Raw genomic sequence first — 16,472 nt, forward strand, 5'->3', positions numbered from 1 at the left:
GAAGTGTACCCCTACTTTTCCCCCCTAGCATCTTCAAAGTTTCAGGTCTCATGTTGAGGTTCTTGATGCATTGGAGTTCATTTTGGGATACCTTCAGGTAGACATCAGTTTCCGCAGAACCATTAGTTGAAGAGGCCGTCTTTCTGCAAAGTGTATTCTTAGCATTTATCTTAGTTTCTTTTCCCATTGCTGTGTGAGACACCCCAATAAAAGCGATAAAACAGAAGGGGTTTATTGCAGTTCACAGTTCAAGGGCATACAGCCTGTGATGGCTGGGAAGGAAAGGCAGCAGGGCTTGAAGCAGCTGGTCACATGGTATGCACAGGCAGGAAGCAGAGAGGATGGAGAAGTGTGCTCTGCTAGCTTGAAGCTTCCTATACAAAACTGGGAACAGCGCTGCCCACCTCGAGTGTGGCTCTTCCCACCTCAGCTAACCTAATCTACATAATTCTTCACCGGCATGCTCAGAGGCTGAACAATGCCTCACAAGTATGCTGGAGGCTCGACGCCCAGGCGATTACAGATCCTGTAAAGTTAATGATACACACTATCTTGGCCTCTGTCAAAAATCAGATGGCTGTAGTGACATGGGATTTTATCTGGGTCTTCTAGTCAATTCCACTCACCAGCATGTCTGCTTTGGTTCCAATATCATGCTATTTTTACTAGTCTGGCTCTGTCATATAACTTGAAATAATGTTGCAACACTTTAAGCGGTAATCCTTTTTCTCAGACTTGCTTTTGTATTTCCGTATGTATTTTAGTCTATTTCTGTGATGAAGGGCCCAGGGATGCATTTGCGGGGGCAGTCTTCCCATCTTCTAGCATCTTCCTCAATTTCTCCCTTCAGTGTTTTGGTTTGGTTTGGTTTGGTTTTTCAGGACAGGGTTTCTCTGTGTAGCGTTGGTGTCTGTCCTGAAACTCACTCTGTAGCCCAGGCTGGCCTCAAACTCACAGAGCTCTGCCTGCCTCTGCTTCCCAAGTGCTGGAATCAAAGGCGTGCGCCGCCGCCGCCGCCGCCGCCACCACCTCCCATTCCTTTGGTGTTTTGAAGCTTTCACTGTAGAGGGCTTTCAGTGTGTGTGTGTGTGTGTGTGTGTGTGTGTGTGTGTGTGTGTGTGTGTGTGTGTGTGTGTGTGTGTAATGGGATTGTTGCCTGGATTTCTTCTTCAGCATGTTGTCATTGGCACATAGGAAGGCTGTTGACTTTTGTCTGTTAATTTAGTATCCCGTCACATTGCCTAGAAAAGCTCTCGAAAATTCCTCTAGTGTGGACTTGAGTTCAATCTCCAGTTGTAATCGTTTTTGAAGTCTCTTGCGCCTGTTTAACTCCTTGTAGGTTTTTTTTTCTTTAACGTGTAGACTCTACATGTATTGCTTTTTCTACATATCAGTGCTGTCTCATTTCTTTCTCTTTACCAGGTTTTCATACATTTTTCTGATTTCTGGATACTCATAAGACGGTAGTGCCAGGGAGCGAAGCTATTGCCGTGAGTCAACCGTTACGGAGGGCAGCAAATGATGCGCAGGATGCAGCCCGAATATTGATGTTTGATGGCCTTCCAAATGGAGCGCAATCGCACCATCAAAGAGCATAGGTTTTAAAAGAAAACCTATCTGTTATCAAAGGGGCTTGAAAAACACGCAATTGGAAAACAAAGAAAACCACTAACAAAGGGGGTCCGGGTAAGGGAACAGGGTCCGGGAAGCCAGAGAGAATCAGACAGAGGCTCCTGCGGTGGCGGAGAGAGCGTGGGTAGCGTTCCTCGGAGTACCAAGAATAAAACAAATCCATTTACGGTGAGGAGGCAGGGGAAGTGATTTAATTTAGAATTCAGTCAAAGATGGAGGAGCAGGAGGAAGGCAGTAGGGTGGGTGGGGCATGATTTGGGTATTGTAAACATAAGGAAACTTGTGGCTTGTTGTTGCTGGAGGGCTTCTCTCCAGGTTCCCCAAGCCCCACAGTCCCACAATTCACTTATAAAATAATCACTCAGACGCTTATATCACTTATAAACTGTATGGCCATGGCAGGCTTCTTGCTAACTGTTCTTTTATCTTAAATTAACCCATTTTTATAAATCTATACCTTGCCATGTGGCTGGTGGCTTAGCGGTGTCTTTACATGCTGCTTGTCCTGGCGGTGGCTGCAGTGTCTCCCTCTTCAGCCTTCCGCTTCCCAGAATTCTCCTCTCTCCTTGTCCCCCCTACTTCCTGCCTGGCCACCTACTTCCTGCCTGGTCACTGGCCATCAGTGTTTTATTTATATAGAGCGATATCCACAGCAGCTTGTGGAGCTTGGTGGGGCACTTACTTATATGGAGAGGCAGATGGTTGTGTCACTAAAAGAAGCCGAAGGATTTAGAAGAAGGGGTTTGAAACACTGCCCTCCCCCCACCTGCCCTCCCCAGCAACACACAAACAATAAAGTTATGTAGTGTTGGCATTTGGGGGGTTTAATGGAGGGTAGTCAGTCCTGAAACCATATACGAACAACAAAGACAGACTCCGTAAGTTCTGTTTATATGTATTTGTGTGTACAGATACATACATACATGTACATATGTTACAAAAATAAAGAAAAAGAGGCTATCAACACGGAGTGTGGGTTTTAGGGAGGATAGCTGGGAGGGCCTGGAGGGAGGGAAGAGGAATGTAATTCTGTTTCAACTAAAAATATATTTAAAAACAAACTAATATGGCATGTTAAAAGGCTGAAAGATCATTTATTCCTAAATGTATGTGCAAAACTTATCCTGGAGAATGGCATGTAGAAGAATTATACAAGCAAGATAGAGTTCAATGCACTTATTCACCGAATCCTGAGGAACACAGAGGAAAAATTCAGGAAAGCCTCACATTTTCTTAAGGAAAGTCCATGGAAAACCAACTCTGGAAATGAAGTCAGAAGTGAGCCTTAGACATCAGGAGGAACTTCGATCTCTGAGCCTGGTGCCAAGGAAGCTGCAAATTAGAGCCTCTCCAGAACTGGAGATCAAGGGCTGGGAAAACTAACCATTCACCCCCCATTGAAGGAAACTTCTCCAGAGGGCTTCCTTCTGGGCAAGAGCAGCCTAAGCCAGGTTGCCTCTCCCAAGGGCCCTCCCCATGGCCCCCTTCATTTCCTTGTTACGGAAGCTGTAGATGATGGGGTTGCACATGGGCATGATGATGGTGTAGAGGAGAGAGAAAGACTTGTCTTTGTCAGGTCTGTGTGTACTGCGGGGGTTCATGTAAGAGAACATGGCTGAGGTGTATAAAAAGATGACCACAGTCAGGTGAGAGGCACAAGTAGAAAAGGTCTTCCCCCTGCCTGAGGAGGAGGCTCTGCTGAGGATGGAGGTCAGGATGCGGGCATAGGAGGTGACAATGAGCACCATGGGGCTGAGCAGCACCACAATGGCATCAAGAAAGATCAACTTCAGGCTGAACTGAGGGTCCCCACAGGAGAGGGCAATCACTATGGGGGCCTCACAGAAGAAGTTTTCTATGTGGTTGTCTTTGCAGAAGGGATTCCGGAATGACATGTACTCAAGAAAGATGCCATTGACCATCCCAAAGATCCAGGAAGAACACACCAGCCTGACACACACCTGCTGGCTCATGATCTGGGCATAGTTCAGTGGGTGGCAGATTGCGACATAACGGTCATAGGCCATGAAAGCCAAGAGGATGCACTCGGCCACACCCACTAGAAAGACCAAGTACATCTGGGTCATACAGGAGGCAAAGGATACCGTGTGGTCCTTGGTCACCAGATGGATCAGCATCTGTGGGATGGTGGTGGTGATGAAGCAGATGTCCAGGAAAGACAGGTGTCCAAGGAAGAAGTACATGGGGCTGTTGAGCCTGGGGTCAGTCCAGGTGATGAAGATGATGAGGCCATTCATGGCCATGGCGAGGCTGTAGAGAGCCAGGAAGAGGCTGAAGAGCAAAGCTCGTGTGGAAGGGGAACTCTGCTCGAAGCCCACGAGGATGAACTCGGTCACTGTGCTGCTGTTCCTCAGGTCTGCTGTCTGGGGCCTGTTGGAGGAGGGGCGGGGGCAGGAAAAGCATAAAGGACACAGTTGTGTGGAAGGTGAGATGTTTCCCTGGACCCAGAAGCCCAGCAAGAGGCTTTCCCTGGTGATTAAGTTTGGTAATTAACTTAGTAATCTTTGATGAGAAAATGCCAGGGTCACCAGAGGCTCTCTACATAAATTCTAGTTTTAGAAGCTGAGGAAGCGATGGTTCCCCTTTAGTCTGGATCACTGAGATGCTCTGTGAGATGGTGCATGTGGTCCAGGTCCTTCAACATCAAAGGGCTGCTTATGGCCAGGATGCATTCAGAGGGGGAAGACTAAAATAGCTATGCCTGGGGCTCATGTCAGATGAGGGAAGCTAAGAGCTTGAGGGATGGAGTGTGTGATGGAAGGAAGGTGGTGGTAACTTAAAGAGGATCATTTGTAGGATCCACCTGAGAGATATTTGAAGGTGTATTGTGTAATCTTTTTCTGTTTTCATTTCAATTCATTCCCCCCTTCATTTTCTCTCTCTCCCCCTCTCTCTTTCTACCTTCCACTCTTTCTTTTTTGAGACCAAGTCTCATGTAACACCAGATGGTCTTGAACTCTGGCCTCTGTTTCCCAAGAACTAGAATCACAGGCAGATGCCATTATAGCCAACCTGAAGGTGGTATTTTCTAAACGAGAACGACATTCAGTCATTTTGTACCTAATTTGAGGTGCTGAATGGATTGAGCTGTTGGGGAAACTAAGCAGGGCTGTCTCTAAAGTGGGAGTGGCTGACAGGCAGTCGTGTCTAGCTGTCTACTGTGATGGATCTTTCCTCAGACTCGCTCTCTGCTTGTTGTTGCTCTGCTATACACCAGAGACTACACAGCGCACGCTGGAGATTAGGATTGCTTGTATTTTTTTTTTTTTTAAATCAGGAAACCCCTTTCCCTCAGCAGTTGGAATCTACCCACTATTTGGTGGAAATAATTCAGCCATCCTCGTGAGAAAGAATCTCTGTGTAGGCCACACATGTTCCAACCCTTTTGCCTCTGTGAGTCAATGGTGTTCACGGCACATCCTCAGAAACTTAGCTCTGACTACTGTAGCTTTCGGGAAGTCACTGCATTCACACTAAATCGGTTGTGCTTTTCGTCTTGTTTGGAGTTAAGATGTATGACGTGCTTGTAAAGGGACAGTGCACCTCGGCTTCGCTTCCTTCTCCCACCAGCTTTTTTTTTTTTTTCTATTTCCTTTTCCCTACATCCTCACTCGGCCTTCTCTGTGAGCCCACTGTTCCCTTTGTCTGCCTCCTTCCGTTTCTCACTCTGGGAAGCACCAGACTCCCTCTAAGTGAGGTTTCTTGGTCATCAAGGCATCTGCTAGGCCTGTTCCTACCATCTTCACGTTGGAAAGTTCTGGTGCCTAGGACTACTCTGGTGGTCTGGAAAGGGAACGGAAGGTGAGGACACAGTTTAGTACGGGTCCACAATCCTGCACTCAGCAGACGTGTTGGGACTAAGCTAGTGAATGGTTGGGCAACATCAGTTGTCAGTGAGCTACAATCCATAGAATTCTTGGACTTGGCCAAGAAGAAGTTGGAATTTAACTGGAGGACACACTGAGCCCCACTGCAGGACAAATGCTTGCCTGTAGTTCACTGAGAAGGAATAATATTCTGTGCTGGCCAGCACTGAATGCCTTGGTAGATACCAGTAGCAGCTGAGCGGTCAGGCGTCTGTGTCAAGATGTGGGATGTTGGAAAGCAAACCACACCTACCTCATCCCGTGGCTCTGCTGCTCAGGCTTTGTCACTGAATCACTGTCCCTAGTGACAGAGATGGCGTGGTGTTTGAGGAGGAGCTGCTCCAGGGAGGATGGTCTGAGCTGGTGGGCCACTCTGGAAGACAGTGGTGTCTGGTGACCTTTTCAGTTCTTTGACATCAATGCTATTGTAGACAAATGTCTTCTTAAGCACTATTACCACACTGCATGTGTGCAGCACATTACAGAGCAGGGGGAGCTGCCTGCCTCACATTGCCATTTGGTAATGCACACTCTCATCTGCCTACTTGTCAGAGTGTGTGTTTTGACCCTCTTGCCCCTTTAAAGGTTTTTTTTTTTTTTTTTTTTTTTTTTTTTTTCAGATGGTTGTGAGCCACCCTGTGGTTGCTGGGAATTGAACTCAGGTCCTCTGGAAGAGCAGCCACTGTTCTTAACCTCTGAGCCATCTCTCCAGGCCCCCCTTTAAAGCTTTTGTGCCCATGCTTGACTTAAAAAATCCTCTGCTCTTCTGTTGATTTAAAAGTAGAAGAAAAAGAAAATGTTAATGCTCTAGTTTTAGAAAAGCTAAATACATATATAGTATTCTATTTAAAAAACAAACAAACAAAAACATTCTCACTCTCAAAAAATACTATTCTGACAAAGGATGTCTTAAAAATGAATTGTAGAGGGGCCAGCGATGTTTTGGTGGTTAAAGAGCACTTGCTGCTGCTATCAGAGGACCAAGTTTGGTTCCCATCACCTACTTCTGGTGTCTCAGGACCATGTGTAACTCCAGCTCCAGTAGGTCTGATGCCTGTGACCTCTGTGGGCTCTTGCCCTCATATACACACACCCACATGTAGACACACACCTCCACATAATTAAAAATAATAAAATAATAAAATAGGGGCTGGAGAGATGGCTCAGCAGTTAAGAGCACTGGCTGCTTTTCCAGAGGACCTGAGTTCAATTCCCAGCACCCACATGGCAGCTCATGACTGTTTTTAACTCCAACTTCAGGGTGTCTGACACCTTCACACATGCAGGCAAAGCACTAATGCACATGAAATAAAAATAAATAACTCGGGAGGCAGAGCCAAATGGATCTCTGTGAGTTCGAGGCCAGCCTGGGCTACCAAGTGAGTCCCAGGAAAGGCGCAAAGCTACACAGAGAAACCCTGTCTCAAAAAACCAAAAAATAATAAATAAATAAACAAACAAACAAACAAACAAATAAATAAATCTTTAAAAATAAAATAAAATAATTCTTAAATTTTAAAAATAAACTTATTTTATTATTTTTTATGTGTATGGATGTTTGCATACACATATGTCTGTGTACTCCTTTTATGCATGGTCCCTGCAAAGGCTGGAAGATGGTATCAGATCCCCTGGAACTAGAATTATACATGTTTATGAGCCACTATATGTGTGCTGGGAAGTGGACCTAGGCCTGCAGGAAGAGCAGCCAGTGCTTTTTCCCATTGAGTCATCTCTCCAGGCCTAAAATAAATCTTAAAAATAAAAACTAAATGGTAGACGTTGTTGTTACATCCTCTGCAACTAATCTTAAGCTCTGAAATGTATTTACAATGGGTTTAATTAATAGTAATGGTGATATCAACATACATATCTTTCTAAATGATAAATCTGTATACATTCACATGTACATTTGTGGGACTTCTTTGCTACACCAGAAGAGCATCATAATTGTCCTCTGCAGACTACATAGGGAAAAGACACTTTGTACAAGTATATTGAGTCCCTATTCTAAGACTGGAGGATTCTGTGAGCCCTTAAATTAGGAACAATTTTCAAAGTAGTTCGTATGCACCATATTGTCTGAGCCTGTATTTTGTTAATATCCCTTAATGAGGCAATTCAATCTCATTAAAGATTTGCTGACTAGTTATATTAGACAATGAGCTGCACATGGTTTGGCAGTAGAACAGGACAGAGAATGAACTCTCTGTGGGTCTAGTGTTATAGTTAACTGACCCATTGTTCTGATCATTTCAAAACCACCTGCAAGTAAAATAGGAACTTCCAAAATGTCCAAGAGCATCTCAGAAGAGCAGCTGTTTGTACCAGGGGATCAGCCATGTGAGAGTGGAAACTGGTCAACCATGGACAGAACAAGGTAGATGAATAAAATGGTAGGCACTGTTAGGTGGGGAAGAGAGGCACCTCGCTTATATTTTTGCTATTCCCTTCCACATGACAGGGATCATCTGACTTTCTTTACTCCATTACAGAGGACAGGAAGTGGCCACCTGAGTGTTTTGTTTTGTTTTTAATGAGAAACCTGTTACTTGTGCACCCTAGGGTGGGTGTTACCCCTGTGTAGGAAGGGTCTGGTGCTGTCTGGTGCTTCCAGCGGCTGGTGAATGAGCCAGCCTAACTGCAGGCACACACAAGTCCATGTTGGCTTGTTTGTTGTTGTTGATAAAGGTCATATATTGGCCCCTCTCTCTGTTGACTCCCCCCGCCCCATTTCTTCAGTTTATTCAGTACAAGATGAAAGAGCAGTAAGTACTTACTGGACCCCTCAAAGTCCCAAGTAGTTATTGTTAATGCTGATGCTATCCCATGTATAAAAATACAAGTAAACAATGAAATATGATAGAGTTTGGGTTGTAATGAAAAGCAGCTCTTATACCTGTCAGAATGGCTAAGATCAAAAACACTGATGACAGCTTATGTTGGAGAGGATGTGGAGTAAGGGGAACACTCCTCCACTGCTGGTGGGAGTGCAATCTTGTTCAGCCACTCTGCAAATCAGTATGGCGGTTTTTCAGAAAATTGGGAATCAACTTACCTCAAGACCCAGCGATACCACTCTTGGGCATACACCCAAAGAATGCTCAATCATACCACAAGGACACCTGTTCAACTGTATTCATAGCAGCATTATTCATAATAACCAGAACCTGGAAACAACCTAGATGCCCCCAACCAAAGAATAGATAAAATGTGGAACATTTATACAATGGAATATTACTCAGCAGTAAAAAAAAAAAAAAAAAACGAAATCATGAAATTTGTAGGCAAATGGATGGAACTAGAAAAAAAAAATCATCCTGAGTGAGGTAACCCAGACCCAGAAAGACAAACATGGTATGTACTCACTCATAGTGGATATTAGACACAAAGCAAAGGATAACCAGGCTACAATCCACAACCCCAGAGACACTAGGTAAAAAGGAGGACCCTGAGAGGGACACACATGGATCACCCCAGGAAGGGGGAATAGTTAAGATTTCCTGGGTAAACTAGGAGGGGAGGTTGTAGAGGGGAGAGGATGGGGAATGGGAACATGAGGGATCGAGATGGGCGAGTTATGGGAGGGAGGGAGAGAAAGGGAAAGCAATGCAAGAGATATCCCTTTATAAAGGGAGCCATTATGGAGTTAGGGAAAAAGTTGGTACTAGGAAAATCCCCAGGAACCCACAAGGACAACCCCAGCTAAGACTCCTAGCAATAGTGGAGAGGGTGCCTGAACTGGCCTCCTCTGTAATCAGATTGGTGACTACCCTAATTGTCATCATAGAACTTTCATCCAGTAACTGATGGAAGCAGATGCGGAGAAGAGAAGGGAGGAGGCATCACAGCAGCAAGTGAGGTCAAGATCATGATGGGGAAAACCACAGAGACAGCTGAGCCAAGTTGGTGGGAGCTCATGGACTCTGGACTGACAGCTAGGGAACCTGTGTGGAACCTAACTAGGCCCTCTGAATGTGAGTGAATGTGGCTTGATCTGTTTGTGGGGCTCCTGGCAGTAGGACCAGGATTTATCCCGGATACATAAACTGGCTTTTTGAAACTACATTCTCTATGGTGGGATACCTTGCACCGACTTTGATGCAGGGGGGACGGGCTTGGTCCTGCCCCAACTTGGTATGCCAGCCTAGGTTGACTCCCCAAGGGAGGTCTTACCCCCTATGAGGAGTGGATAGGGGTGGGGTGGGTGGGAGATGGCGGGGGATTGAGAGAAAGGAAGGGATAGGGAACTGTGGTTGGTATGTAAAATGAAAAAAATTTAAATAAAAATAATCAAACATGAATTGTGTGGGGGATTTGATGATGGGGGATATGGGGGGATGGGAGAATTGAATAGGGGATATGCAGGGCATATATGATCATATTTCTTTGTACACATATATGAAATTCTCAAAAATAAACATTTTTAAAGGTAAAAAAGAAGAAAAGAAAAGCAGCTCTAAGCCAATCACAGTATGTGGCAGGTCCTGAAAAGGAAAGGATTCTGAAGCCTTCTGTGTTCTGAATGACAGACAGCACAGGGTGGGTGAGCTAAGGGTAAGGTCTCCATTCACGACTACAGAGGAATGACGAAAAGAGTGTGGTACTACAGACCAGACCTGAGGGAGACGTCACATGCCAGCATGAAGCTCAGGCTCTTGCTGTATTTCCTGAAGATGAGGAGAGAGAAGAAGATCTGAGAGCTTGGTGGAGCCCTGACTGGATCCCTGAGCTCTACCTTCAGTGAGAGAGTGTCTCAAAACCTAAGATGGAGAGCAAAGGAAGGAGACACCAGACACTGATCTCTGGCCTCCATCTGCATGCATACGTACATGAACATGCGTAATGCTATACACACACACACACACACACACACACACACACACATACACACACACACAGAGAGAGAGAGAGAGAGAGAGAGAGAGAGAGAGAGAGAGAGAGAGAGAGAGAGAGAGAGAGCAACTTAATTATATTAAAAATAAAGGACTTGGATAGACACTTCTCAATGTAAGAAAGATACACAGCAACAGGCAAGTAAAAATATAAAGTTCAACGTTACTGATGATCAGGCAAGCACACTCTAACTCCAGTGACATGTGACTTCCACCAGCTAGAACGGTGTTGTAGAAGGAGGTAAAGAGGGCTGGAGTGATGGCTCAGTAGCAAGATCATGAACTTTTTGCAACGGACCCAAGTTTGGTTCCCAGCACCTACACAGGGTGGCTCACAACCACCTGGAATTCAGCTCCGGGGGATCTGACACCTTCCTCTGGTCTCCGTGAGCACTGCACTCATGTGCACAGCCTCCTCCACATGTCCTCATAATTACCTACAAAAATACAGTCAGGACTAGAGAGATGGCTCAGCAGTTTAGCATGGACACTGCTCTTCCAGAGGACATGAGTTTGGTTCCCAGCACCTTGTCTGGCAGCTGTCTGTAACTCCAGCTCCAGGGGACCTGCTCCCATCTTCCACAGGCACTAAGCTCACATGCATGCATGAGTATGCACATGTGTGCACACACAAGCACAACTAAAAATAAATGTAAATAAAATAATAATAAGAATTAAATCATATAATTAAAAATAAAATCTTAAACAAAGATATGAAAGGTAAGTATTGGCAAGGATGTAAAGAAAAGGGGCCCTTTTTGCACACTGTTGGTAGGAATATGAGTTCAGCTGTTATGTTAAACATTATGGGGTAGCAAATTCAAAATATATGTGTCATTTGATGCAACATACTTAAAGGAAATTAAATTAGCATGTTGAAGACACATCTTTACCACAGTGTTCAATGTAATGTTTACAATAGTTATGAAGTAGAATTAATGATCGTATTCTTCAACAAATCAACAGACTTTTAAAAAGTGTGGTATTTAATAATTAAATAGAATTCAACCTAAAAAAATTATGAAATCCTTTCATTTTGGATAACATGGACTAAACTTAAAGGATATTGTATGTGAAATCAATAGAAATTAATTCATTAATACCGTATGATATCACTAATATGTGGTATCTAAAACTCCATGCCAAAGGCACAGAGAGCAGAGAGGTGGTCCTCAGAGGTAGGGATTAGTCTAAAGACATAAAACTTGAGATAGCCATGAGAAATAAATTCATGAAATCTATTGTGCAACATGGTAACTACGTTTGACAATTATACAATTGAAAATTGCTGAGTAAATAGTTTGTAACCATCCTTACTTCAAACAGATACTTTTATGAGGTGATCAATACATCAGTTGCCTAAATTTAGCCTTGTTACAATATAGGCATATGTGGAAACATCTTGGGGCGCTGGGGATGTAACTCAGTAGGAGGGAACCTTGTCTACTAGAGGCAAAGCTGTGGTTTCAATCTCAAACACGTCAGAAAACAGACAAACAAGTGATAGACGCCATTTGTTTTTTTTTGAGGCTGGCTCTTACTAAGTAGCTCCAGCTGTCCTAGAGCTCACTGTGCAGACCAGGCTGGCCTAGAATTTGGAAAGCTCCACCTGCCTCTGCCTCTCGAGTGTGGGATTAAAAGGTGTGTGCCACCACACCTGGCCAAGAAACGTCATGTTTCACAACATCAATATATGTGGCATTTGTAAATGAAAAATATTCTTCTTTTGAGTCAGATTTGAAGCACAAAGTGAGGGGACATTGCTACTTGAAGCTAAGTGCCTTATGGGTAATTATTTTTCTTGAATATATAGTCTTTCCCCCATAGGCTATCATTCCAAAATGACCTATAAAGCTAATGTTTACACTGAAAAATAAAACACATTAATATTCGTGAAAAACAACACATCCCACCTTTAACCCCATCCCCAGTGGAGACACAGGGACTTTGGTTTGGGTTAGGCGTGTCTGAAATTCAACTCTAGGGTGAGTTGACAGGGTGTCTTAAGTTTTACCCCTAGGAAATGAGGATTAACTAAAATTATATAATTAGTTTTGAGTCGGTTTCCTTTTGTCTTCCCATGGCTTCACTCACACATCCAAGGACTGCTTCACAGATTGCCTGGCCTCCTCCCACTCACGAGCCCCAGCTGCTGTGGGCATCTAGAGAAGGGAGGAAGGACCTCACCCACCTTCTCCACTCTCCCCTAGTATTTCCTGCTTCTCATTCTCAGGGAGTTCTGTACACCTCACTTGTGTGTTTGTTTGCTTTCTGTTTTAAGTTCTCTTTCCTCTTGTCTGGCTCTGATAGACACTGGAAACACCAGTCCCACCCACCCACACCCCCAGAAAAATCCCCAGTAAAATGTGGAAGGCATGTCCTTTATCACAATCTCTGAAAGAGAACCATCCACGAGACACTTCCTAGCCTCCCTTTCCACAGGGAAGAAGGGGAAAATATCAGTTAACTAGAAAGCACTAAGACGTACAAACGTAAAGACAGAGGCTTAGGAAAAGCAAAATGAGAGAGCACAGCCTGAGAGAGGGAGGGTTAGCACCAAACAGTGTAGGAGGAAAGGAGTGGGAAACCAAGGGATTCAAGTGACCAAAAGATAACGAGCTATGAAAACTGTGAAAAAGGACAGGTCAGCACACAGAAGCACAGTAGGAGAGATTCCAGGAGCCTCTGCCTACGGATGAGAAGAAATGAGACAAAACCCCAACATGGAGAGTCAGGGGGGCTGGCAGAAGGCTTCGCACGCTTGGGTGCTGATGCAGAACCAGAACAAGGGAGCCAGGTCTAGCAAGAAAGATTGAGCTGGGTTTTCTTCCTTCCCAGCCTCCAAAACTGGACTCAACAAGACAGGAGAGCTCTCCCTGGGCCTCAGTGGTGTGGTGTCTGACTCAGCCAAGAGGGCAGGTGAGCAGACTGAGATCCTGATGGACGTGTGTGTGTGTGTGTGTGTGTGTGTGTGTGTGTGTGTGTGTGTGTGTGTGTGTGTGTGTGTTGGGGGCGGCATACAGAGGAGTGTGTGATACAGTGAAAGATCCAGGGCAATGGAGACTCTGGGAGACTCTAGAGAGAGAAACCGAGCAAGGGAAAGGTTAATGGAGTCGAATCTGTGACCTCTCTCAATGGCCACCGCGTACAGAGCCCTGTGTGATGTGAATGCTGAGAAATTCAGAGAATGCTTGGCTCTGGTGACAAGGTCAGAGACAAGGTCAGCTCCATAGCAGAAGAGAGTTCATTCACTGACCTTGACCCTGGGGCTTGGGACACGCTGATGAGGACATTGTGCTGGTCTTGGATGCAGAAGAGGAATCCAGTGGTTCAGAGTGAGGGTGCAGGGCATTGCTGCAGACTAGCTGTGCACTTATAGGGCTGGCCACCTGGGTTCCTCTCCCTCTTATCCTCCTTGCTATCTCTCAGGTGAGCTTGCCCGATTACGTGACCCCCTCCCTCTCCCTCCCCCAGGCAGACAGGAGCTTCTAGTTTGTTACTATGGCAGCCATCTGTAATAAGGCCAACTATTCATTCTTGAGGCCTGACCATTCCAAGTGTGTCCCTGGGGAGTAGTGTTACTTGGTCCTTTTTAAGGATCCCTTGGGAGGCTGTGTTCATGGAAAGTGGCCTGGAGGGCTAAATATATTTCCAGGTTTTCTTGAGAAATTGGTGTTCATCTGTAGCTAAGAGACCTGGTAAATATGATCCTTGTACCCCCACCTTTAAGTCAGGAAGTCCTTTCACTCTTTAAAAAATATTTTTGAGATTATAATATAATTACATCATTTCTCTCTTCCCTTTCCTCCCTCTAAACCTTTCCATATATCCCTCCCTTTTCTCTTCCAAATTCATGACCTCTTTTTCCATTGATTGTTATTGCATGAATATATATTCCCAAATATAGTCTGTTACATCCATATAATGTTTCTTGTGTATATGTTTTCAGGGCTGACCATTTGGTACTGGACAAGCAACTGGTGCGCTCATCCCTGAGGGGGGGTCACCTCTCCTGCTCCCAGCTTTCCTCAGTTGCCTGTAGTTCTTTGTGTAGGGTTGAGGCCTCGTGGGTTTTTCCCCATCCACTTTGGCATACTCATTAGTGTCCACCCTGTTTGGACATGTTTAGGTGGTCATGTTGGTCTGACTTTATTGGTATAGTTTCTGATGTTGCTAGAAGACATAATCTCATAGAAGAGTCCCTGATCTGTTGTGGAATAGAATATTTGTTTAACGATGTAAAGATGTGTTGCATTTGCTTATGCTGCATTTGTTTGACTATGTAAAGGCATGTTGTATTTGTTTTAGTTTGTCTGCTTAAGGCACCTGATTGGTCTAATAAAAAGCTGAACAGGCAATAGCTAGGCAGTAGAGGGATAGGTGGGGCTGGTGGGCAGAGAGAATAAGTAGGAGGAGGAATACAGGTTCAAGAGAGAACGAGGGAGGAAGAGGGAGATGCTGGGGTCAGCCAGCTGGGTGGCTGCCAGACAAACATGGAGGGAGCAGGAAAGTAGAACATACAGAATGAAAGAAAGGTAAACACCCTCGAGGTAAAACGTAGATGAAGAGACCAGGTTAAAATAAGTTATATACGAGCTAGTGGGACAAACCTAAACTAAGGCCAAGCATTCATAACTAATAATAAGTCTTCGTGTCATGACTGGGGGGCTGGCAGTCCCAGAAAGCCTACTATGCTGATCCACTGGCTCTTACAATCTTTCTCTTCCGCAATGTTCCCTGAGCCTGAGGTGTGGGAGTGTGTTCTAGATTGAGACTGGGGCACCACAACTCTGCTTATGATGGGTTGTGGTTTTGTGTAGTGGTCTCTATCTGTTTCAAAGAGAAGTTTCCTTGATCAGAGGTAAAGACTACACTTGCCTATGGATAGATGGGAAAATGTACAGATTGCTGGGAGGGATTATGGTGGTTTGGCAATTTAGTGGTTGTAGGTTCTCCCCCATTAGCCATGAATCCACTAGCACTGAGAAGTTGGCCAGGTTTCCAGTACCAGGCATGGTCTCCCTCTTGTTGAGTGGATCTTACATACAATTAGAGAGCAGTTGGTATCACCACAGTATGTGTGCCACTACAGCGCCTTAGGCTTATGGGGCCATCCTGGTTGTTGATGTGCTTCCTAGATGTCGTAGTTAGGTAGGATTTTTCATTGCCTGCCTTCTTTGGAAGACTGCATGGCACCTTCTGGTACCGTGAAAACCAGTCCTCAGAGAGGGGACATTCAGGTCAGTTCAGCTCAGGGACCGCTGGGCCCTGTTTCCCAAGTGCATGGTGTCTTCAGCAATAGGGACTAACCTTCCACTTCTGGGGGTTGTAGAGTGGCAACCTAGGGCACTAGCAATAGGCTGTATGTTTTGGGGAGTCTCTCAGGCATCCCTGGCTCACAACTTAAAATCTCATGTCTGATACTGGGAGTTTTGTTAGGTGGTCTTTGACTCTTGGAGGGAGTGCCATCAGCTTAGATGGGAAGAGTTCATTAAAACTATATATGTATATTTATACACTGAATCACATTACCGTATGGGATTTTTTTAGGTAAGTAGTTAACAGTACGATGTCTTGAGGCTCTTCAGCCATTCATATTGCTTTTTCACTCCCCCTCCTTCTTTTGTGTTTACCCCTCCCCCTTCCCTAAGGAGCCCCCCTTTCCATTTCCCCATCATATCTGTTGTAGCCTATTCCTCTTTACCCTCTTCTCACCTCCTTCTGTATTTACCACCTTCTCCCTCCCTAAAGAGCCCCCTCCTCCCACTTCCCTGATCTTATACTTGTACCCCTCTCTATTGTCCCCAGCCCCCCATGCTGGCAATCATCCCATTTCACTTTCCTGGTTTATGTAGTTACTACAGCCCAGTCTGTGTATTCACATCTGAAGATTTGGAGCCTCCCAGAGAGAACATGTGACATTTGTCTTTCTGGGCCTGTTCCATCCACGAACCTGCAAAGTTCACGATTTCCTTTTTCTTTACGGATGACTAGTATTCCACAGTGCATATGAGCCACAATTTCCTTATGTACTGATGGATTGTAGGACACTTAGGTC

General features: G+C 44.9%; 1 protein-coding gene across 1 annotated transcript; it reads right to left on the reverse strand.

Annotated features, from left to right (window-relative positions):
• Positions 1 to 3,010: 3,010 nt before the first annotated feature.
• LOC121824248 (olfactory receptor 10AD1-like) lies at positions 3,011 to 5,777 on the reverse strand. The gene is made up of 2 exons (XM_042264548.2): positions 5,773 to 5,777; positions 3,011 to 4,023 (listed from the first exon to the last, which is right to left on the reverse strand). Exons 1-2 carry the CDS (start codon positions 5,775 to 5,777, stop codon positions 3,075 to 3,077), a joined length of 954 nt encoding a protein of 317 aa, XP_042120482.2. The 3' UTR covers positions 3,011 to 3,074.
• Between the last annotated feature and the right edge of the window lie 10,695 nt (positions 5,778 to 16,472).

The sequence above is a fragment of the Peromyscus maniculatus genome, chromosome 20, assembly GCF_049852395.1.
Source record: "Peromyscus maniculatus bairdii isolate BWxNUB_F1_BW_parent chromosome 20, HU_Pman_BW_mat_3.1, whole genome shotgun sequence".
In the NCBI taxonomy this organism is placed as follows: Eukaryota; Metazoa; Chordata; class Mammalia; order Rodentia; family Cricetidae; genus Peromyscus; species Peromyscus maniculatus.